At 41.4% G+C, this 25,622-nt stretch overlaps 2 protein-coding genes across 2 annotated transcripts in view; one reads left to right on the forward strand and one right to left on the reverse strand.

Moving 5' to 3' along the window:
• Positions 1-25,622, forward strand: part of LOC125633676 (uncharacterized) — a 51,498-nt gene that overhangs the window by 13,291 nt on the left and 12,585 nt on the right. The gene's annotated exons all lie outside the window — the stretch shown is intronic.
• Positions 16,390-25,622, reverse strand: part of FBXO28 (F-box protein 28) — a 29,635-nt gene continuing 20,402 nt past the window's right edge. The window contains exons 3-5 of the mRNA XM_048843297.2: positions 24,224-24,362; positions 22,214-22,409; positions 16,390-18,531 (exon numbers count right to left, since the gene is read on the reverse strand). Coding sequence (XP_048699254.1) covers positions 18,137-18,531; positions 22,214-22,409; positions 24,224-24,362 — 730 coding nt within the window. The 3' untranslated portion in view covers positions 16,390-18,136. The remainder of the gene's footprint in view (positions 18,532-22,213; positions 22,410-24,223; positions 24,363-25,622) is intronic.

The raw sequence follows: 25,622 nt of genomic DNA on the forward strand, positions 1-25,622 counted from the left end.
TATTAAATTGTTTAAAATTATTTAAAACTTGTACTGTACATGTATACAATGTCTTTTGTCTGGCAAATAGAATTTCCCTGGAACCTAACCCCGGCCCATTTACATTAATTCTTATGGTGAAATTGGATTTGCTTAACATCATTTTTCTTAAAGTTGCATTTTTCAAGAACATAACTAGGATGTTAAGTGAGGAGTTACTGTAGTTGTTTTCCTGGGTTCAGTTTGTGGCTGGTTCTTCCCTGTAGTTTCTTTCCCAAAAGTCATATGGCTGGAGAAAAAGAGGACACCATATGGGTCCTAGTGCCCTGGGAAGGGCTGGTGTCCCCTGAACAGTGCTGAGTTTAGGGAGTGCTAGGGTGCAGGGTGAAATTGAACTGAAAGAAGATGTTTTCCTGAGCTGGCTGGTATATTTTAATTGCAGGTCTCACACGGTAAACCCTGTTATGAACAGAAGCCTTAGAGAGGAAAGAGTACTCACCTCCCTTGATTGGTGAAAAGGGAAAAGCGCTGTCATAGAGATCTTCATTTGCATAAGATAGCTACCCACAACTCCTTTCGTGACACTTGGGGAGTCACCATAACTATATACAAACTTGGATTTTGGGGAACAGGGGTAGTGGTCTCCCAGACTGAAGAGGTCCTTTACAAGTACTTAAGGTTTTGTTCATAAATCTGGAGTATTTTGACTTCCTTTCTATGGGAAGAGATGGTGGTGATTGAGGATTTAGTAGTGAGAGAAGACAGCAATAGAGCTGAGTAGTTTTCAGTGAAGTTCTATCTGCCCAGCCCCCTAAAGATGAACCACTCAGCTAGGTTAGGTGATGGTTCCTCCATGCAAGCATCTCTCTTGGGGCTAGAGACAAATCTGCATAAAGACACTTGGACTGGTGCTGCTCACTGATCCAAAGTATGAGTGGGGTTTTATGGGTGGGTGAGGTGGTGCATTCTTAGCACTATTACCTGTGGGATGTTTTCATCAATGGGGGGGAAGGGAGGGCTATTTTATTTTTTATTTGCATATATATTTTGCTGCTGTGTTTTTCCCAAATGTGATTGTGTACCCTTTCTCCAGTGGTTTTCAAACTATTTAGGCTACATACCCCTTTCCAAATTATGTAGTCTACTGTATACTCCTGTTGTCAAAAGTTTGAAGGCTTTATAGTTTTGAAAATGCAGTAAAACTTTCTAGTTACAAGACATGGTATCAAAGAGCTCATATCTATCATTGAGCTTATAATTAGATTTTACAAATCCTAATAGTAGAAACATTTTCCTGACATTAAATTTTAAAAACTATTTTTTAAAATATTCCTATGTAGTGTTGATTGTGAACCCAAATACAAACATTCTTTGTCTCTTTGCAAACTGAAGGTATGTTCCTTATCCTGGGGCTTTATCTGAGAGGCAGTTTGGAAAATACTATTTCCCAAGGTATTGTATTCATGATTAACACAATCAGATAGCTTGAGCATAGAAGATATTTGCATCCCTTGATCCCTGATGCACATAGTGCTATTAAACATTTCAATGTTGTAGTAAAAAGAAAAGGAGTACTTGTGGCACCTTAGAGACTAACCAATGTATTAATTTATAAGGTGCCACAAGTCCTCCTTTTCTTTTTGCAAATACAGACTAACACGGCTGTTACTCTGAATGTTGTAGTAGTCACGTTGGTCCCAGGATGCGAGAGAGGTGAGGTAATATCTTTTATTGGACCAGCTTCCCTTGGTGGAAGGGACAAGTTTTTGAGCACCTCAGAGGTCTTCCTCAGCTCTAGAGAAGGTAACCATCTGTAGCTCGAAAGCTTGTCAATATTATCTCCCCTACCTTCTCTCTCTCTCGTATCCTGGGACCAACATGGCTATAAAAACATTGTTATTAAAAGCTTTCATGTTTCAAGGTCACAAGGCAAATAAATGGAAAAACAGTCAGTATCATCTTTATAAAGCAAGCACTAAGGCAGAGTTGCTTGAAAAATTCTAGCAGCCCCACTGACTTATGTGTATGAATCAGCAAAGGTAGTGTGGCTGTTGTCCTAGCTGGCTTTCTTCTTCTGAGTAAATTCTTTATTAGCTGAAGTTGTTACATTCTCCCCTCTCCAAAGGATCATTTTCCAGCATAGACACTTAATCCCAGTATGCTTCCTAGAGCAAATCTACTTTCACTATACGCTTTACAAAAGTGATTCTTTAGAGGTCTTCAAATGCAAATGAAGCTCTGAAGCAATGAACACAAAAGCCTGGTAAGGGCTTATTTAAAACCACGACTGCATATTATCAGTAAGGTAAAATGGTGGTTCCCTTCTCACTTGAAAATTTATCCTATCAACTTTGGCATCCTAGCTCAAATGTTGATTTTGGAAAAAGCTGGTGAGCCTATTTCAGCAGAAAGAGGAGAAATTTGCCTCTCAATAGTTATTGGAGAGGTGATGAGTTCTCTCTGCTTTAAGTCAGAATGTCACCTATTTCAGAATTTTCCAGTCAATCCTCTCATAGTGGTAGAGAATATTGTCTTCAGAATTTATATATTAAGAACCACAATTTCTCCAAACTGGAAGTGCCAGATGGATGTATTTTAAGGTCAGGCTTATTAACAAGTCCAGATCTAGTGAAGAAATACACATCACAAAATGAAAAGGAGTACTTGTGGCACCTTAGAGACTAACCAATTTATTTGAGCATGAGCTTTTGTGAGCTACAGCTCACTTCATCGGATGCATACCGTGGAAAGTATAGAAGATCTTTCTATACACACAAAGCATGAAAAAATGGGTGTTTACCACTACAAAAGGTTTTCTCTCCCCCCACCCCACTCTCCTGCTGGTAATAGCTTATCTAATGTGCTCACTCGCCTTACAATGTGTATGATAATCAAGGTGGGCCATTTCCAGCACAAATCCAGGTTTTCTCTCCCCCCCCACACAAACCCACTCTCCTGTTGGTAATAGCTTATCTAATGTGATCACTCTCCTTACAATGTGTATGATAATCAAGGTGGGCTATTTCCAGCACAAATCCAGGGTTTAACAAGAACGTCTGGGGGGGGGGGGGTGTAGGAAAAAACAAGGAGAAATAGGTTACCTTGCATAATGACTTAGCCACTCCCAGTCTCTATTCAAGCCTAAGTTAATTGTATCCAATTTGCAAATGAATTCCAATTCAACAGTCTCTCGCTGGAGTCTGGTTTTGAAGTTTTTTTTGTTGTAATATCGCAACTTTCATGTCTGTAATCGCGTGACCAGAGACATTGAAGTGTTCTCCGACTGGTTTATGAATGTTATAATTCTTGACATCTGATTTGTGTCCATTTATTCTTTTACGTAGACTGTCCAGTTTGACCAATGTACATGGCAGAGGGGCATTGCTGGCACATGATGGCATATATCACATTGGTGGATGTGCAGGTGAACGAGCCTCTGATAGTGTGGCTGATGTTATTAGGCCCTGTGATGGTGTCCCCTGAATAGATATGTGGGCACAGTTGGCAACGGGCTTTGTTGCAAGGATAAGTTCCTGGGTTAGTGGTTCTGTTGTGTGGTATGTGGTTGCTGGTGAGTATTTGCTTCAGGTTGCGGGGCTGTCTGTAGGCAAGGACTGGCCTGTCTCCCAAGATTTGTGAGAGTGTTGGGTCATCCTTTAGGATAGGTTGTAGATCCTTAATAATGCGTTGGAGGGGTTTTAGTTGGGGGCTGAAGGTGATGGCTAGTGGCATTCTGTTATTTTCTTTGTTAGGCCTGTCCTGTAGTAGGTGACTTCTGGGAACTCTTCTGGCTCTATCAATCTGTTTCTTCACTTCCGCAGGTGGGCATTGTAGTTGTAAGAATGCTTGATAGAGATCTTGTAGGTGTTTGTCTCTGTCTGATGGGTTGGAGCAAATGCGGTTGTATCGCAGAGCTTGGCTGTAGACAGTGGATCGTGTGGTGTGGTCAGGGTGAAAGCTGGAGGCATGTAGATAGGAATAGCAGTCAGTAGGTTTCCGGTATAGGGTGGTGTTTATGTGACCATCGCAAATGGAATTCATTTGCAAATTGGATACAATTAACTTAGGCTTGAATAGAGACTGGGAGTGGCTAAGTCATTATGCAAGGTAACCTATTTCCCCTTGTTTTTTCCTACCTCCCCCACCCCCAGCCGTTCTTGTTAAACCCTGGATTTGTGCTGGAAATAGCCCACCTTGATTATCATACACATTGTAAGGAGAGTGATCACTTTAGATAAGCTATTACCAACAGGAGAGTGGGTTTGTGGGGGGGGGGGGGGGGGGGGGGAGGGGAGAAAACCTGGATTTGTGCCAGAATTGGCCCAACTTGATTATCATACACATTGTAAGGAGAGTGATCACTTTAGATAAGCTATTACCAGCAGGAGAGTGGGGTGGGGGGAGAGAAAACCTTTTGTAGAGGTAAACACCCATTTTTTCATGCTTTGTGTGTATAAAAAGATCTTCTATACTTTCCACAGTATGCATCCGATGAAGTGAGCTGTAGCTCACGAAAGCTTATGCTCAAATAAATTGGTTTGTCTCTAAGGTGCCACAACTACTCCTTTTGTTTTTGCGAATACAGACTAACATGGCTGTTACTCTGAAACACATCACAAAATGTATACCTTATTAGTATGAGACGCAAGGGAATATTGGTATATAGAGAGATCTCATAAAGAGATTATACTAGTTTAACTAGGAATAAAACCAGTCAGCACCAAATTAAGCCACATTGACATTAGTTGTAAATACATTTAAGTGTCCACACAGGCATTTGCACCAGTTTAAATTATTTTAACTGATTTTTTACTTAAATCAGTCCAAATTATATGTGTGTGTGTAGAGACCAGCCCATATTGACTCATGCTGAAGAGACATTCCTTTGAATTAAATAATACTTATCTATTCAATGTGTGTGCTTATCCAGATGGTTAAGATTGCTGTTTTATCAGAGCAAACTCCACTGCACTGATACTTTAGTCCTGGTGACAACATTCCTTTCATTTGAACCTACCTATCTACCCAACTACAAGTGTGTTCAGTTGATCCCGTACTTATCCAAATATATTGTTGCTCAAGCACTATGGATAATTAGGATTCTGCAGCAGCTAGATAATGCAAAAGTTTGAAAAGATGGTGTTAATGTCTTTAAATTTATTTTACATGGTATCTAACGTGATGATTTGTTTGAGAATTACATGTAAATTTAAGACTAATGTTTCAGTGGAGTACAACCATCACTCAAACAATATTGATGTTTTACAGTATTTTTATATCTTTAAAAATACGAATCTTACAGAATCTGGATATGAACTGCTAAGGAATGCAGCTTGTTCCTCACTGCTATGTAATCCTTCGCCACTCGTCCACATTTAACTTTGATACCTAAAACTTGCAGAATTGAAAAAATGAAGAAATTACATTTAAAATAAAAAGTTAAAGTGAAGGAATGAACAGGGCTATTCTAGTGTTAGGTGATAAAGAAGAATTCCAGATAGATTAAGAAATAATATCCATAAAAAGGTCAAAACATTACTAGAGATTATAAAATGTCATTTCTTATTCAAGGAATTCATGTGTAACAACCTAGTAATATTTTGACCTTTGCGTATGCTTTTGCAAAGTTAAATTTGGGTATGCTGTGTGAGGCTAGGTCTACACTTGGAGCAGTTTGCTAGTGACAGCTGTACCAGTATACTAAAGCAATACAAGAGTGAATAGATCTTATACCAGCAAAATCGTGCTTTTGCTAGTATAGCTTACTCCAGTTCCGCCTGAGCGGAATAAGCAATACAGGTAAAAGTGTAGTAGTTGGTATAAATTGCATCTACACTAGGAGCTTTTGCCACCACAACTATGTCAGTCAGTGATCATACCTAATCAGGCCCCTGATCTACATACCTATTGCAACAAAATTTTTAATATATACCTAGCATGGGTTAGGTGGGGTGATGTTAGCCGACGGCCAAGGATGTTTGGTGAGGTGCCAGCTATGCCCGTTTATACCATCCGTGACTTTAACCGCTAGGACGCACGGTCCCTTCGCGGCGGGCAGCCCAGGCTAGGCTGACGGATGCCCCAAGGTCCTAACCACCCGTGACGTTAACTGCTAGAGCTCAGAGCTCCTTCGCAGCGGGCAGTCAATACTGACTGACAGGTGCCCCAATGGCAGCACTAAGAGCCTCTCCACACCCGTGACTTTAACTGCTAGAGCTCAGAGCTCCTTCGCAGCGGGCAGCCAGGATTGACTGACAGGTGCCCCAAGAGTTTGCCCCGTGGAGGCGGCACAACTCAACGCTAGGCTCTTAGTACTCTCACCTAATGGCCAGGCTTTAGAGCCAAAACGGCTGAGGTTCTTTAATTGTGTTGGCTGCTTTACAGTAAACCAGAGAAAACAAGTCAGGCTTATGTACAAATGGTTACCAAAATTTATTAAGCTAGATTCTAATCATGTGGTTACAAAATTGCTAGTGCCTACTTATTTAAATGTAGAGATGTTACACACACAAACAAGTTACAAAACTGAAGCCACAATCCCAAAGAAAGAAAACAAAGGGTATGTCTACACTACGGAATAAGGTCGAATTTATAGAAGTCGTTTTTTTAGAAATCGGTTTCATATATTCGAGTGTGTGTGTCCCCACAGAAAATGCTCTAAGTGCATTAAGTGCATTAACTCGGCGGAGCGCTTCCACAGTACCGAGGCTAGAGTCGACTTCCGGAGCGTTGCACTGTGGGTAGCTATCCCACAGTTCCCGCAGTCTCCGCTGCCCATTGGAATTCTGGGTTGAGATCCCAATGCCTGATGGGGCTAAAACATTGTCGCGGGTGGTTCTGGGTACATATCGTCAGGCCCCCGTTCCCTCCCTCCCTCCGTGAAAGCAAGGGCAGACAATCATTTCGCGCCTTTTTTCCTGAGTTACCTGTGCAGACGCCATACCACTGCAAGCATGGAGCCCGCTCAGGTAACCGTCACCCTATGTCTCCTGGATGCTGGCAGACGCGGTACGGCATTGCTACACAGTAGCAGCAACCCCTTGCCTTGTGGCAGCAGACGGTACAGTACGACTGGTAGCCGTCATCGTCATGTCCGAGGTGCTCCTGGCCACGTCGGCTGGGGGCGCCTGGGCAGACATGGGTGCAGGGACTAAATTTGGAGTGACTTGACCAGGTCATTCTCTTTAGTCCTGCAGTCAGTCCTATTGAACTGTCTTATGGTGAGCGGGCAGGCGATACGGACTGCTAGCAGTCGTACTGTACCATCTTCTGCCAGGCAGGCAAGAGATGAGGATTGCTAGCAGTCGTATTGTACCATCTTCTGCCAGGCAGGCAAGAGATGAAGATGGCTAGCAGTCGTACTGTACCATCTTCTGCCAAGCAGCCATGAGATGTGGATGGCATGCAGTCCTTCTGCACCGTCGGCTGCCAGCCAAAGATGTAAAAGATAGATGGAGTGGGTCAGAACAAGAAATAGACCAGATTTGTTTTGTACTCATTTGCCTCCTCCCCTGTCTAGGGGACTCATTCCTCTAGATCACACTGCAGTCACTCACAGAGAAGGTGCAGCGAGGTAAATCTAGCCATGTATCAATCAGAGGCCAGGCTAACCTCCTTGTTCCAATAAGAACGATAACTTAGGTGCACCATTTCTTATTGGAACTCTCCGTGCAGTCCTGCCTGAAATACTCCTTGATGTACAGGCACCCCCTTTGTTGATTTTAGCTCCCTGAAGCCAACCCTGTAAGCCGTGTCATCAGTCGCCCCTCCCTCCGTCAGAGCAACGGCAGACAATCGTTCCGCGCCTTTTTTCTGTGCGGACGCCATACCAAGGCAAGCATGGAGGCCGCTCAGCTCACTTTGGCAATTAGGAGCACATTAAACACCACACGCATTATCCAGCAGTATATGCAGCACCAGAACCTGGCAAAGCGATACCGGGCGAGGAGGCGACGTCAGCGCGGTCACGTGAGTGATCAGGACATGGACACAGATTTCTCTGAAAACATGGGCCCTGCCAATGCATGCATCATGGTGCTAATGGGGCAGGTTCATGCTGTGGAACGCCGATTCTGGGCTCAGGAAACAAGCACAGACTGGTGGGACCGCATAGTGTTGCAGGTCTGGGACGATTCCCAGTGGCTGCGAAACTTTCGCATGCGTAAGGGCACTTTCATGGAACTTTGTGACTTGCTTTCCCCTGCCCTGAAGCGCATGAATACCAAGATGAGAGCAGCCCTCACAGTTGAGAAGCGAGTGGCGATAGCCTTGTGGAAGCTTGCAACGCCAGACAGCTACCGGTCAGTTGGGAATCAATTTGGAGTGGGCAAATCTACTGTGGGGGCTGCTGTGATGCAAGTAGCCCACGCAATCAAAGATCTGCTGATATCAAGGGTAGTGACCCTGGGAAATGTGCAGGTCATAGTGGATGGCTTTGCTGCAATGGGATTCCCTAACTGTGGAGGGGCTATAGACGGAACCCATATCCCTAGCTTGGCACCGGAGCACCAAGCCGCCGAGTACATAAACCGCAAGGGGTACTTTTTGATAGTGCTGCAAGCTCTGGTGGATCACAAGGGACGTTTCACCAACATCAACGTGGGATGGCCGGGAAAGGTGCATGATGCTCGCATCTTCAGGAACTCTGGTCTGTTTCAAAAGCTGCAGGAAGGGACTTTATTTCCAGACCAGAAAATAACTGTTGGGGATGTTGAAATGCTTATATGTATCCTTGGGGACCCAGCCTACCCCTTAATGCCATGGCTCATGAAGCCGTACACAGGCAGCCTGGACAGTAGTCAGGAGCTGTTCAACTACAGGCTGAGCAAGTGCAGAATGGTGGTAGAATGTGCATTTGGACGTTTAAAGGCGCGCTGGCGCAGTTTACTGACTCGCTTAGACCTCCACGAAACCAATATTCCCACTGTTATTACTGCTTGCTGTGTGCTCCACAATATCTGTGAGAGTAAGGGGGAGACGTTTATGGCGGGGTGGGAGGTTGAGGCAAATCGCCTGGCTGCTGGTTACGCGCAGCCAGACACCAGGGCGGTTAGAAGAACACAGGAGGGCGCGGTACGCATCAGAGAAGCTTTGAAAACCAGTTTCATGACTGGCCAGGCTACGGTGTGAAAGTTCTGTTTGTTTCTCCTTGATGAAACCCCCCGCCCCTTGGTTCACTCTACTTCCCTGTAAGCTAACCACCCGCCCCTCCTCCCTTCAATCACCGCTTGCAGAGGCAATAAAGTCATTGTTGCTTCACATTCATGCATTCTTTATTCATTCATCACACAAATAGGGGGATGACTACCAAGGTAGCCCAGGAGGGGTGGTGGAGGAGGGAAGGAAAATGCCACACAGCACTTTAAGCACAGCACTTTAAAAGTTTACAACTTTAAAATTTATTGAATGACAGCCTTCTTTTTTTTGGGCAATCCTCTGTGATGGAGTGGCTGGTTGGCCGGAGGCCCCCCCACCGCGTTCTTGGGCATCTGGGTGTGGAGGCTATGGAACTTGGGGAGGAGGGCGGTTGGTTACAGAGGGGCAGCAGTGGCAGTCTGTGCTCCAGCTGCCTTTGCTGCAGCTCAACCATACACTGGAGCATACTGGAGCATCCTGCAGCAGCCTCAGCATTGAATCCTGCCTCCTCTCATCACGCTGCCGCCACATTTGAGCTTCAGCCCTGTCTTCAGCCCGCCACTTACTCTCTTCAGCCCGCCACCTCTCCTCCCCGGTCATTTTGTGCTTTCCTGCACTCTGACATTATTTGCCTCCACGCATTCGTCTGTGCTCTGTCAGTGTGGGAGGACAGCATGAGCTCGGAGAACATTTCATCGCGAGTGCGTTTTTTTTTCTTTCTAAGCTTCACTAGCCTCTGGGAAGGAGAAGATCCTGTGATCATTGAAACACATGCAGCTGGTGGAGAAAAAAAAAGGGACAGCGGTATTTAAAAAGACACATTTTATAAAACAGTGGCTACACTCTTTCAGGGTAAACCTTGCTGTTAACATTACATACATAGCACATGTGCTTTCGTTACAAGGTCGCATTTTGCCTCCTCCCACCGCGTGACTACCCCCTCAACCTTCCCCCCTCCCTGTGGCTAACAGCGGGGAACATTTCTGTTTAGCCACAGGCAAACAGCCCAGCAGGAATGGGGTCCTCTGAGTGTCCCCTGAAGAAAAGCACTCTATTTCAACCAGGTGACCATGAATGATATCTCACTCTCCTGAGGATAACACAGAGAGATAAAGAACGGATGTTGTTTGAATGCCAGCAAACATACACTGCAATGCTTTGTTCTACAATGATTCCCGAGTACGTGTTACTGGCCTGGAGTGGTAAAGTGTCCTACCATGAAGGACGCAATAAGGCTGCCCTCCCCAGAAACCTTTTGCAAAGGCTTTAGGACTACATCTAGGAGAACCGCAAATGCCAGGGCAAAGTAATCCTTTCACATGCTTGCTTTTAAACCATGTATAGTATTTTAAAAGGTACACTCACCGGAGGTCCCTTCTCCGCCTGCTGGGTCCAGGAGGCAGCCTTGGGTGGGTTCGGGGGGTACTGGCTCCAGGTCTAGGGTGAGAAACAGTTCCTGGCTGTCGGGAAAACCGGTTTCTCCGCTTGCTTGCTGTGAGCTATCTACAACCTCCTCCTCCTCCTCCTCATCTTCGTCCCCAAAACCTGCTTCCGTATTGCCTCCATCTCCATTGAAGGAGTCAAACAACACGGCTGGGGTAGTGGTGGCTGAACCCCCTAAAATGGCATGCAGCTCATCATAGAAGCGGCATGTTTGGGGCTCTGACCCAGAGCGGCCGTTCGCCTCTCTGGTTTTCTGGTAGGCTTGCCGTAGCTCCTTAAGTTTCACACGGCACTGCTTCGGGTCCCTGTTATGGCCTCTGTCCTTCATGCCCTGGGAGATTTTCAGAAAGGTTTTGGCATTTCGAAAACTGGAACGGAGTTCTGATAGCACGGATTCCTCTCCCCAAACAGCGATCAGATCCCGTACCTCCCGTTCGGTCCATGCTGGAGCTCTTTTGCAATTCTGGGACTCCATCATGGTCACCTGCAGCTTGCCACGCTGGCCAAACAGGAAATGAGATTCAAAAGTTCGTGGTTCTTTTCCTGTCTACCTGGCCAGTGCATCTGAGTTGAGAGTGCTGTCCAGAGCGGTCATAATGGAGCACTCTGGGATAGCTCCCGGAGGCCAATACCATCGAATTGTGTCCACAGTACCCCAAATTCGAGCTGGCAACGTCGATTTAAGCGCTAATCCACTTGTCAGGGGTGGAGTAAGGAAATCGATTTTAAGAGCCCTTTAAGTCGAAATAAAGGGCTTCATTGTGTGGACGGGTGCAGGTTTACATCGATTTAACGCTGCTAAATTCGACCTAAAGTCCTAGTGTAGACCAGGGCAAAGTATAGAGCTCTATTTCAAAATATGTGTACACTGAAGATAGGAGATCAGGTGTGGGTGCTTCTTACCCTCCTTGCATCTCTCGATTCCAGCAGTGCCAAGCCAGGATCGGTCACTCAATTCCGCGGAAAGACAAATAAGGGACAAGGCTTAGGGACCCTCTTAGCTGCAAAAGCCTTGGGAGGCTGTCACTTATCTGACCAGCAGATAGATAGTGAAAAGCACTCAAAAATCATGGTGCTGTAGGTCCCCTACTTATACCTCTGTACTCCTTTATTCTCTTTCTCCTTTCTTATGCCAAATTGAGGCTGGTCTGTCTGGGTGACGCCAGCTTTCGCAAGAGTAGTTTACACTTGCAAGGGAGAGAAACAATAAGTGTCGACTACTGGACATTTCTTTTATCAGGGTAAATATTTTCCCACCTAGGATGTTGGTGTGTGTGCATCACGCTATTTAGTAGGGGCTAAGAGCCATGTCTGTCACAGGGCCTCTGCCTGCTGTGAGCTTAATCTTTGTATCTGTTCCCAGAGGCACATTGTAGCAGCACACCTGTGCTTTTCACAGCTTCAAAGGCTGTGCTGGAATATATGTTAAGTGCCCTGTGCTTCCAGCAATGCTGGTCTGAGGGTGGAGGGGGGGGGGGGGGGGGCTGGCTGGCTGGCTACAGGTGAACTAGTGGTTTGGTATTAGGTGGCAGTGGAGAATAGGCTGCATCCTTTAGTAGTTATTTCATGTCAGTTTAACGTTTCTTTTAAAAAAAAAAAAAGGTGTAAGATCTGTATATAAAAAACCCCCCCAACAACAGCTGTTTCATGGCATCAGCTAGACTCCATTAAAACATTAGCTCTTGAGTTTGAAAATTTTATTTTTTTTAAAATGCATATCAGATTAAATGAGGTTGGTAGATCAGGTTTGTAGGACAGGAACTTCATTATCAGGTCTTTTATGATGTATCTTAATAGCAAGGCTTCCCACCTGAAGACTTGAGCAAGTCTGTAGATGTTGGGTGGCAGCTTTTACCCACATTGAAACAGAGTGCTTGATTTCATAGATAGAAAATTGTATGGGTGTAAAATTTTAATATTGATCAGGCTCTCTACATTTCCTTGTCTTTCTCCCAATTTTCTAGTCCACTCTTCCATGCCCCCTGCACCACTCATCTCTTCACGCAACATGCCCTGCTGTTACCTGTTCCTCCATCTTTCCTCCCTCCCTCAGGTAACACAAGTGAGTCAGTAACAGATCAATTTATATTTATAACCTTGTTCTGTTCATGCACTCTGCATGAATTTCTGGCTCCAGTTCTAGCCATAACTAACAGGAAAAAAAACCCCAATATGATCCATCTTTTCCCTTTAAAGTTCATTCTGCTGTGCACTGCCATTCTTCACCTCGGCTGACAAACAGGGACTCTCTTCATGACGGCCCTGAAAACCCAGTAAGAAATGGTTAAATTTCCATCAGGAGGAAAATACAAATAGCTCATCACTTTTGTCTTTTTTTGTTTTTAAACAGTAACGTTTGTTTCCTGGCTCCTACTAGCTTCCAGAAGGCCAGGCAAGTGTTTGCTAGGTCTTTGCTCTTCAGGGCTTCCTTGATCAGCATGCCACTGCTCATTACAACTCTGCTTTAGTTAACCACTTTCTCAGTACATGGAGTTCCAACGTGTTTGGTTGTATCTCTTTGGAAAACTACGATGAACTCTTTCCCCACCTCCCTATAAAAAGTAATAAAAGGCACTATTCCACAGACCTAATCATAACAAATATGGAGTGTGTACACCATACCATTTTGAAGAGACAAGTCAAAACAAACTACTTTCAAAAGTGAATTTCAGGCACATTTGACACAATGTAACTTTAGAACTCCTCTGATTTTTATGAAACTTCCCCAGACACACACTAGTCTGCAATAAGGTGCATCATGCAGTTTCTGGAAGAGTGGTGTCTTTTGGGGAAAGTTATGGTGTGTGTTAAACTGAGTAATTACAAAATTTGTAATTTTCAAATAGGAAACTTGCTTCAACTTTAAAAAGCACCTACCTTCTCTTCATAAAGTCACTATATCTATAGTTCTAAAAAAGCTACTCCATGAAAATCTGAGGACTACACTGCCTTCAGTTTCCTTCTACTCTGAACAGGTGATTGTAACCCTATTAGAATTCTTTGAGAGTGTCAACAAGCATGTGGCGGAGAAGGGTGATCCACTTGATATAGTGTACTTGGATTTTCCAGAAAGCATTTGACAAGGTCTCTCACCAAAGGCTCTTAAGGAAACAGTCATAGGATCAGAGGGAAGGTGCTTTCATGGATCAGTAACTGGTTTAAAGATAGGAAACAAAGGGTAGGAATAAATGGTCCGTTTTCACAATGGAGTGAGGTGAACAGCAGGGTCCCTCAAGCATCCCTACTGGGACATGTGCTGGTCACTCTTTTTCCAGTTATTATTGAATATGTTGAAAAGTGAAGTGGCAAACTTTACAGATAACTACCCTGAATAATTTTGTTAAGTCCAAAGCTGACTGCAAAGAGATCCAGGGGATGTCACAAAACTGGTGACTGGGCAACAAAATAAAGTTCGGCATTGACAAGTGATTAGTAATTCACACTGGAAAAAATGATCTCAACTACACGTATATAATGATGGGTTTTAAATTAGCTATTACCATTCAAAAAGGCTCTTGAAGTCACCATGAATAGTTCTCTGAAAACTTCAGTTCAATATGCAGCAGCAGTTAAAGATGCTAACAGAATGGTATAAACTATTAAGAAAGGGATAGAAAATGAGAGAAAATATCATAATGCCACTATATAAATCCTGGTATGTCCCCCACCTTGAATACTGTGTCTAGTTCTAGTCACCCCATCTCAAAAAGGATATAGAGGAACCCGAAAAGGTTCAGAGAACGGCAACAAAGCTAGAGACTACAAAAATGCAGCTGGTTAGCTTAGAAAAGAGGTGAGGAAGGGGGAATATGACAGAGGTCTAATGAATCGTGAATGATGTGGAAAAAGTGAATAGAGAAGTGGTATTTACCCTTTCCCACAATACCAAAACCAGGGGTTACCTGATGAAATTAATAGGCAGCAGGCTTCATACAAACAAGAGGAATACTTTTTCACACAACCACAGTTAACCTGAGGAACTCATTGCCCTGGGATGTTGTGATAGCCAAAAGTATAACTCTATTAAAAATAGAACAAGATAAATTCATGGAGGATAGGTCCATCAAAGGCTATTCGCCAGGATGGTCAAGGATGCAACCCCATGCTCAGAGCTACCCTAAACCTCTGCCTACCAGAAACCAGGAGGGGAAGAAAGAGGTGAATCACACTATCTGCTCTATTCTTTGCATTCCTCCTAAAGTTCTGGTCGTGGCCACTGTCAGAGACAGAATAATGGACTAGATGGACAGGTCTGACCCACTATGGCTGTTCTTATGTTCTTGGATACCTAATGACTAAGAAACCTGAAAGAAATTGAGAATTAGAGTAATATATGCAAATATTTAGCTATTGTATAACACTCACCTCATGAGAGTCTGTATTAACCTGGCCACTGCTCACCTGTGTTGCAGGTTCCTCCTTAAGCAGTGCTGAGTTAAATAAGTTGGAATGAAGCTAAGAAGCTTGATAATATCTGAGAATTACACAATTCTTGTTTTCAGGATAAGTCTTTCAGGGGAATATTTCATAGCATGATTTGACTTGGGAGAGGAAGTACATTAGCTTGCTGGTATTGTTTTTACCTGAAGAGAAAATTTGCTAAAGAGAACTATTATGCAATATATTTGGTTTTCAGTAATATCCAAATGCATGCTACTGCAGACTTGAATAGCAGAAAAATATAACTGCACTTCATAAAAATGCAATTTTTAGTTACAAAGCTTTTGGCCTTTTCTAGACTTGAGAAGAATGATGCAAAACTAATGCCAGTTCCACCTTTAAAAGTTTTGGTGGCATAGTTATGTTGGTTAAGGGTGGGATTTTTTGTGCTTTGTTTTAATAATTTATCTATGCTGGCAAAAGCCCCCCTGTAGATGTAGTCATACTGGCAAGAGTGCTTCTGCTGGTATGACTGCATCTATACCAGGAGGGTTTTGTCAGTATAGCTATACTGGGAAAACTCATATAAACTTGTTTACACTAAGAATACCTCCTCTATACTTCGTTTAATTCAGCATCAGCAACAAGGTATTAGTGAAAGCAGTTATTTTACAAGAACAATTATTTACCATTTATACCAAGTGATTAAATGTTTATAGTAAGCTTCCTGATCAGGTAAGACTTAAATTTATTCCATCTACACAAAATTTACCTCAACATTATTTTCCTTCATTATTATTCATTAATGTACATAAACGTGATGCAAAACTATCTGTTAAACAGGGATCCATGGGTAACAACGACCTACTGCATAGGCATATCGTCAATGGATTCAACTCGGCACTGCTCCTGATTTTAGTTAGCATAATGTTAATAGCTAATCAGCTTGAAACTCCTATTAGTTTCAGAAAAAGCTGTGCAATTTATGACAGGAAAGGCCAGAAGAAACTAAAACTAGTGAAACCCTAAACTAATGCATATGAACAAGCCTATTCAAGGAATGCAATTACTGTATAGGCTCTTTATTTGTGGTTAAATCTTTCTAAACAAGAACCTGTTAAAGGAATAAGCCCATTAAACAAATTAAAGCATGTGTACCAAGTCATAATGCATAGAGTAGAGTAATTAAACCTGTTAAATGATGATCATGCTAATTTTTGTTATAACAAAAAACATTTTAGAAATGAAAGAACATTCAAGTGTTTTGCTGACAACTGTTTCTCCAACAGGCCTTTCTCCTATAACAGTGTTATAGTTCAAAAACCAAGTTCTACAGACTAAGAACAGCTAAAAGAAAGGCATCTGCTATTAAAATTTGTTCCAGATTGATATGTGAATGTTTACCCATTGCTAATACGTTTTATTTATGGAAACAACCCACTGTAAAATCTCTTTGAACTAGCAAAAGAAGTTTATTTAAAAATTAAACACTCTGCCAAAAACTAGACATTAAGTTGTAACGGTATGTTTCACGGGAAGCACTTGATATGAGCTAAATGTGTTTAAGAAGTAAAACCTAGGATTAATAAAATTTAAAGAAAAAGTGAACTATCACAAAAGAGTTGACAGAACAAAATCTGATTTCTGTTTGGTTAATTTGAATACAAGAACCACATTGTGTGGACAGGCATAGAAGATATAATAGTGTTGAACTTGCACTTTAACCCATGGTACTTCCCAAAACCTTAAACTACCACCAGTAAGTGGCATTTTTCAGTGCGATGCCCAAATTTAATTCCACCTAAACCGAAGGCAACAGTTGATTAAAAGAAAACATAAGTCGAATGATAAAGCTACATAGTTTAGTACATTAAAATAAAACAAGGACAGTGATATTTGTATAAGGTTCCAAAAATATACAACTGGAAAAAAATAATCACTGTACACAACAACTCTGAGGTTGTTAAAGTGACCAATCAAAAGACTGAACAGTGCAAGACATGCTTTTCCAGTTACAAGCTCAAAACAGAAGTGCAAAAGAAATTAAAGCTTTTTTGTCTGAAGTGATTTACCTTTTAGGATAAGGAAAGCTAGAATATAGTTAAGTATTACAGAGCGCTCTTTTCCACAACATGAAATAGTTCAATTTTTTTTCATAATACAATGTTTCACTCAAACTGTGTCCCACTAGCCTGTTTTGTTAAAGGAACAGATAACTTTTGTCCAATAGTTGTTTAATTTTGGCCTATGAACCAGAGGACCCATAGTCAAAAACAGCTGAATTCTCAAGCTTTGGCTTCGCTAGAGTACCTGCAATCTACAGGTAGTGGAAGCAGCAAGTAGGCTTGCTTAAATACACTTTCCTTTCCTGCAACTGGTTGACAAGTGGTCTCAAGACCTCCTCACTGTCAGAAAGCAGCTGTGCTGAAAGCAGATGCTAAGTTATGGCTGAGGACTAAGAAATTGCTCTACAACTCTGGGAAAGTAGAGGTTTAAGAGCAACTCCAGGCAAGTGCTTTTAGCGAGCTGCCTAAGCAATGCATGCAGCTATTCATGCAACTGTAGAATATGGCTCCAGAGACTTAGAACTAGGGTGTGTGTATGTGGAAACTGGATAGAAGTCCCTTGCTCATAAGTTTACAAAAATATATAGCCAATACTGTAGCATAAGAAGTCACTTTTACTCATTACATAGATTCCAAAAAGTATTAACTACTTTTCAGACATTCCAGACAAGGTCACTTGTAACAAAAAAGTCAACTTTTTTAAACAAGATTTAAAAAGTAGGTCTTTTCTTCAAGTGAACAGGACATCTGTTTGTACGCTTAACTTTCTAATCAGTCAAGACTGGATTTATTTAAGATCTCTTATGTGAATATATGCATAACACAAATAAGTTTACTTTAACACGTATCATCTGCACAGAAAAAAGGTTAACTCTTCAAAACATGATAGAGCAGGTCTGGTTAGTACAAATCTATTGCAAATTATAAAGATCCTGTGCATTAGGCCCACCCAGACAGAAGCAGAGGGAAAAAAGTCTCAACAATGAGAGAAAGTTACTGTTCAAGTCTATGTGGTGTTTTGAAGAGCCAGCAGCCTAAATGACACCATGCTGCTAATCACAGTATCCAGACAAGCAAATTTGCTTGGGCTACTAAAGCAGTGTAATCTTCTGGAGGTGTCATTTACTCCAAAGTTATTTTCTGTTTCGAAGGCGTTTGGATTTCCTAGGAGAGTCTATGGATTCAACTGCCTTTCTCCGTTTCCTAAGGGACTCCTCATTTGAACCAGAACCTGAAGAACTTCCTACTGCACTTTCCATTACTTCTCTCAGTTTGCGTTCAAGCTCAGCCAATCGGGCATTCTGTTCACCTATGATTTGGGTTTGCTCTAGCAGTTTCTGGTCTTGGTCTTGGAGCTGTTTCTGTTGTTCTTGCACTTTGGTGCGAAGCTCTGAAATTTCCCGCCTTAGAACAGTCACACCTGCACCATTCGTTTTGACTTGCTGCTGGAGTTTGGTGACTTCCTGCCTTGAAGGGTTTTGCTTGGAGAATAGTTGCATTGTTGTTAGGGCTGCAGAAGGACCTGGAACTTCAGAAAAAGTGATTTAAGATTATTTTTTCTGCATTGTGTTTAAACAAAATGTATCAAACTGTGCCCCAATTTACACCCTCTGTTCAATTCTGTTGACCAATCCAGAATCTGAGTAATTAGTGGTTTGTAAAATTGTGAACATATAAATAGTATTTACAGATACTCAATATATAGTAAATGAATAAGACTTTATAATGGTTTATAATGATTTTACAATGGCTTGCACATGATACGAGTCAGGGCACAATTAAGTCCAATGTTTCAGGTTTTAAGAGGTCAAAGCATAAGCGATTTTCAACTTCCTGAATAAGGAAAAACTATTTTTTGCCTAAAATACGAATATTAGATTATATTCTAAACCATCAAAGGTGTGACATGCACAAAGCCAAAAAACTAGACATCACTTTGACTAGACTTACTGCAGGACATGCAGTAGACCAGTGGTTCTCAAAGCCAGTCCGCCGCTTCTTCAGGGAAAGCCCCCACCGGGCCGGTTTGTTTACCTGCAGCGTCTGCAGGTTCGGCCGATCGCGGCTCCCACTGGCCAATGGGGGCTGCGGGAAGGGCGGCAGGTAAACAAACCGGTCCGGCCCGGCAGGGTCTTTCCCTGAACAAGTGGTGGACCGGCTTTGAGAACCACTGCAGTAGATCACTCATTGGATATCTGTGCAATACCAAGGAATTAATAGCATGATCCAAAGATAACTCAACTTAATTCTGAATTTTTTTGTGTTTGTCAGCTTGATGCAATGTTTGAGTTTCTTTAAAAAAGTGACAGTTAAGAGGAAAATCATGAAAATTCAGTAGTCACCACTGAGTGTGCACAATCTATTCTTTCAAGTCCTCCAGGACTCAAGAAACTTGAACGGTTTCAGAGTAACAGCCGTGTTAGTCTGTATTTGCAAAAAGAAAAGGAGTACTTGTGGCACCTTAGAGACTAACCAATTTATTTGAGCATGCGCTTTCGTGAGCTACAGCTCACTTCATCGGATGCATACCGTGGAAACTGCAGAAGACATTATATACACACAGAGACCATGAAACAATACCCCCTCCCACCCCACTGTCCTGCTGGTAATAGCTTATCTAAAGTGATCATCAAGTTGGGCCATTTCCAGCACAAATCCAGGTTTTCTCACCCCCCACCCCCATACACACACAAACTCACTCTCCTGCTGGTAATAGCTTATCTAAAGTGATCATCAAGTTGGGCCATTTCCAGCACAAATCCAGGTTTTCTCACCCTCCCCACAAACTCACTCTCCTGCTGGTAATAGCCCATCCAAAGTGACCACTCTCTTCACAATGTGTATGATAATCAAGGTGGGCCATTTCCTGCATACATCCAGGTTCTCTCACTCCCTCACCCCCCTCCAAAAACCACACACACAAACACAAACTTGTGCTGGAAATGGCTCAACTTGATGATCACTTTAGATAAGCTATTACCAGCAGGACAGTGGGGTGGGAGGAGGTATTGTTTCATGGTCTCTGTGTGTATATAATGTCTTCTGCGGTTTCCACGGTATGAATCCAATGAAGTGAGCTGTAGCTCACGAAAGCTCATGCTCAAATAAATTGGCTAGTCTCTAAGGTGCCACAAGTACTCCTTTTCTTTTTGAGAAACGAAGTAATTTTTTTCAAAAACAACTACTGTAAATTCACGTGATAGAGCTATTACAATCATGTAAGTTTTGTTTAAACATTTTAAAGCAGTATTTCACCCTTTTGGAAAGGATACGCAAGCCTAGAACAACTCAAATGCATCAATCTATATGAATGACTTTACCTATGTTACTATAGAGATAAGGCAAATCTTGAAAAAGGCAGCATAGCCTGAACAAAGGAGTTTCAATTTCATTGTGGGGAGAGAACTGAATCCTTAAGCACCAAGTGTTGTTACAAGATCACAGCATTGTGGAGGTATGGGGAGATAGTAGGCTACATCAATGTGTCCTATGTTTTTTGAGCCATGGGGACTTGTGCTATGTTCCAATCTGCTGCTCATGCCATTAGTGGGTGCTGTTCATTCCACTTCCCCCAAACACTTGCTAGCAGAGACTCTCAGTTAAGTTAAGGCCAGAAGGGACCGTTGTAATCTGTTCTGACCTCCTGCACTACATGAACTATAGAATTTAAATTAGATTCCTCTGTCAACCAAAACCTTCTGTTTGAACTACAGCATAGATGTTAGAAGGACATCTAAACTTGATTTAAAAAACTCCAAGTAATGGATACTTTACTACATCTGTTAGTAACCTAAGGTGTTGGGACTGAGCCTGTACAGATATCCTACACAGGATAGTGGACATACATCTTTTCTGCTACTTTTGGCCATTATATGCTCAGATCAGCAGCCTGCCTCAACATTTGGCCCATACAAAGTAAGTTGTATGAAAAATGTAACTGGTCGTACAAACAAAAAACAAAACCAGTTTGAGTGTTAACTTATCCAGTTTAATATTTTACAGGGCCAAGAGGCCTTTTCCATGTTACAGACTAAACTCCTATGAATATTTCATTTGAAAACAAAACATTTGGGTTCTTGTTACATAAAGAATCTAAGGGTGCCTTAGCTTTCTCTTTGTACTACAATAACTTAAGCTATCTCATTTGTTTATCCTATTAATAAAACTACAAACATCTTGAATTGTGGCTTTGTTTGCTAAATTTCAACCAAGTGTGATTATAAAGTCTCATTCATTAGTGGCACAAAAGTATTTGTTTAATGAATACACACTATGCACAATTATAAAATATATTCAAGTCTAGCAGAACAAAGCCTCCTTAAATTTTCAAACAATTACATTCCATACTCAGGTTTCAGAGTAGCAGCTGTGTTAGTCTGTATCTGCAAACAGAACAGGAGTACTTGTGGCACCTTTGAGATGAACAAATTTATTAGAGCATAAGTTTTCGTGGGCTACAGCCCACTTATTGGATGCACAGAATGGAACATACAGTAAGAAGATATACATATATACATACACACACATACAGAGAAGGTGGAAGTTGCCATACAAACTGTGAGAGGCTAATTAGTTAAGATGAGCTATTATCAGCAGGAGAAAAAACCTTTTGTAGTGATAATCAAGATGGCCCATTTAGACAGTTGACAAGAGGTGTGAGGATACTTAACATAGGGAAATAGATTCAATATGTGGAATGACCCAGCCACTCCCAGTATTACACATATCAAATCTATCTCCCTATGTTAAGTATCCTCACACCTTCTTGTCAACTGTCTAAATGGGCCATCTTGATTATCACCACAAAAGGTTTTTTCTCCTGCTGATAATAGCTCATCTTAATTAATTAGCCTCTTAGTTTGTAATGGCAACTTCCACCTTCTCTGTATGTGTATATCTTCTTACTATATGTTCCATTCTATGCATCCGATGAAGTGGGCTGTAGCCCACGAAAGCTTATGCTCTAATAAATTTGTTAGTCTCTAAGGTGCCACAAGTACTCCTTTTTTTTATTCCATACTCAATGTCCTTAGGATGCAAAATTAATTTTCATCAGGAGACTGGATTATAATGGGGTATTCCACTGTTGAGGGAAACAAACAAGGGAGTGAATCCTTTCTAGAAAGTGGAATGTTGTGAATTCTCCGACAACATGATAGACAAAAACAGCTAGATAAAAAGTTAAAAATACTAGAGGTTGAAAGTAATACCTGGGGCAGCTCCTATGAGACGACCTGATACATCTGATCCAGGCAACTTTCTTTTTAGAATTGGAACAATCTTCTCATCAAAGTATTCCATAGCCATGGATGAGATGTCTCTTAATTCCTGAAGGACTTCATGGGCTCTCTGAGGGGCTCTTGTAGAGTTTACGTACCTTAGCACACGATAAATTTCATCAATCACCTAAAATATTTAAGAACCATTAGATGTTCTGTTAAGTTCAAGGGAAAAAATTAAGATAGTTATTGGTATAGTCTGAAATTATAGCACTGATCTATTGATGGGCAGGTATTTCATACCCATTACACTCGTCTGTTGCTGTGTTCTTCCTAATTTTAAACTAATCACCTGAAATGAAATGCTGTATTTTACAGTGGAGGTAGAGTCTGAGTTGTCATTGTATCTTTAGAAACTTTTACTCAGTAAATTTACTATAATAGTTATTTTTGAACTTATGAACTAATCTGCATAACCACTGCATGAAATGTAATGTAATGGAGCATCCCACAGTAACCTGGACAGCAATTAGCAACTTTTCTTTTCTTATTACATCTACTATTAGTACATGCCTTAAAATCTCTCCCATAAAGTTTATACTCAGTACAGTATGCTTAGTTCTCCAAGGAGACTCATAAGCAAATTCTTAGCAAATACACTGAACACCTTAGCAAAGCAGTCAATTCTGGCAAAAGCACTCTGTTGGCATAGCTGCATTCAGTCCAGGAATTTTGCTGGCAAAAACTAAATTGGCTGAAGGGTATGATTTTTTTTCTACACTCCTAGCTGACAGTTTTTGCCAGCAAAATTTTCTAATGTAGACTAAGATATAGTGCTTTAATGCTTGCGAGGCACTCAGATACTATGGTGATGGGGAAATAGACACCTGAAGGTGTTTGCCAATGACAGATGTGATTATGAACACCATGCTAGTGTCTGTATAACTAGCTTAATCTATTGTGTCACATACACATAGGGGGAGGGATAGCTCAGTGGTTTGAGCATTGGCCTGCTAAATCCAGAGTTGTGAGTTCAATCCTTGAGGGGGCCATTTAGGGATCTGGGGCAAAAACTGGGGATTGGTCCTGCTTTGAGCTCCTGAGGTCCCTTCCAACCCTGATATTCTATGAAACACTGCAGTGGAAATAAACAGCAAATTTACATGACAGCTGAACATATATGCTTAGATTTTGACATACCATCTTGTTTTGTTTAGGTCTAACATATATGCTAGGTGCTGCACCACCACAGATAATATATTCTAAAATAGCTATACAAGGTATGCCAATGGTATTTCTATTTTTAGGGAAAAACAAGTGTTCCTCTCATCTACTGAAAAAACTCAAGTTCAATTTGTCTTTGGCCTAAAATGCTTAATATCAACTGATACTCAAGAGATGGTGTTAGGAACACATTAAATATATGTATATTTTTTACAGAAGTGTACCAAAAATATTGCACAGGATAATCTGGGTGACAAGAGTTTGTGGTGGAATGGCCTCCAGTTTGGTGTTTACAGTTTGTAAGTCTGGCCTACTCAAACTCTACATACAGCATCTACATACTTTTAAGGAATAAACTGTAAGTAGAGTTCTATCTGTTCAAAGGTCTCAGTAGCACACATATGAACAGTAAAAGTGAACCTGCAAAGAACAGTGACCAATTCAAGCATTTTTAAGGATTTCTTTAAATGAACACATTTATTATTAGAAATATGATCCACGAGTGGCATACGGAGTTCATTTAAAACAAATAAACACCCATTTTCTATGTTGAAACATTAATATAAAGCCAAAAAACAACTCATTCAGACAAGCACATCTATTCATAGGGTAGCCATTACAGTACATAGGCTCCCTATAATATGTCTAAGTACATCCAGAATGATGCACTATACTATGTTTTTAGGCAGCTACAGCTGTTAATAATTTAAAATTGCAGGAATATGATTTTTTTAGCAACAGCACACATTCATACAAGCAAGCAATTTTATATTTTACCTTTCCAGGTATGAAGCAACAGAGATTGGAATCCACATATTTCATGAAAGTCATATTTAACAGAGAGAGCCTTGTTTCTACAGCAGCAAGGATGTCTGCATGGCGAGCTAATGAATGGTTTCTTCTTTCTGACTCTCGCCTAGAAGAAAGCACACAGAAACCATTAAATGACACCACAGACTTAGCAATTTTAAGCCACCAAAAACTGAAGTATTGCAACAGTAGTTCTTTTAAATCCTTCTGTTCTTAAGAGCCCAGATGAAAATCAAGATCCAACAGGCAGCATCAGGTGTATTAGTCAGAGTTTCTGAATCTTGTATCACATGGCCATTTACCTGCTGAGACTCAGAAAGAAATACAACTACTTCCAGTAATTTTGTCCTTCTCAAGAGATTGCTGCAGCTGTCAAGAAAGAACCAGCTAGCAAACGACTCTGCATGTTTGCTAAACACTGGAATAATTTTTAGATCTATTTGTCAAATTTGGTTCTCCTTGAATCATTACTGTGAAAAAAAAATTATCCAAATTATATGCATAAGTAAAGGCATCTTAGTTTTTAAAAAAATTCCAAGATTAAAAATATTAAAGGACTAGAAGGAGTAGTCTTAAAGCAATGCAGCGGGGCAGAGTGCTTCAATGTGATTTTGTCATCACTACTCATTTGTGTTCTGGTAACTGACCTAAACACCACCACCACTAACAAACAGCAATTCAGCCTCCATGCTTGCTCAGTCCCAAGCTTCATCTGAGCTGAGGGAACTGATGACTGTTCAAGCTTTTTTGATGCTGGGTAACAATCATGAAATAAAATGAAACCATTTAAATCATGACAATAAATTAGGCTGAATTATCAGGTTTTAGAAGTGAGAGGCAGCTTCTCTCATTCACTTAGAGACAAACATTGTCTTCTAATGCCCATGATCCAGCTCCAAATTATGTTAGTGGATACTGTGTCCATGCACTTGCTGATTGGCCCTTAGCTGAAAAATACATGAAAAGAAAACATGCAAAATTAGATCATGACTTTCTAATCCCAGGTAACATGAAAAACGTATTTCACGTCTACCCAATTGCACAGGTAGGTAAAAATCCTTTTAGCCAAGGTAAGTTAGTTGGCACTCCTTTTGGAGCAAGTTATCAGAGCTCCTAGATTTGCCAGAGGAGTTGATTTTGAGTAATATTGGACACTTCCTCTCTCTTCTGAAAGCACTTCAGTTCCTGACAGGCTGGGAAGCAAAACAGGATACAAAACAAAATAGGATAACATTTATCTATACAAACAGACTTTAGGGTTGGGCTAAGTGTTTTTGCAAGAAAAATAACCCATAGAATTTTACCACCTAAACCAGATAATTCCAATTACAGCCAAAATATTGTCAATGTTTTTCTAGAATATATT

Source organism: Caretta caretta, chromosome 3, assembly GCF_965140235.1.
Source record: "Caretta caretta isolate rCarCar2 chromosome 3, rCarCar1.hap1, whole genome shotgun sequence".
NCBI lineage: Eukaryota > Metazoa > Chordata > Testudines > Cheloniidae > Caretta > Caretta caretta.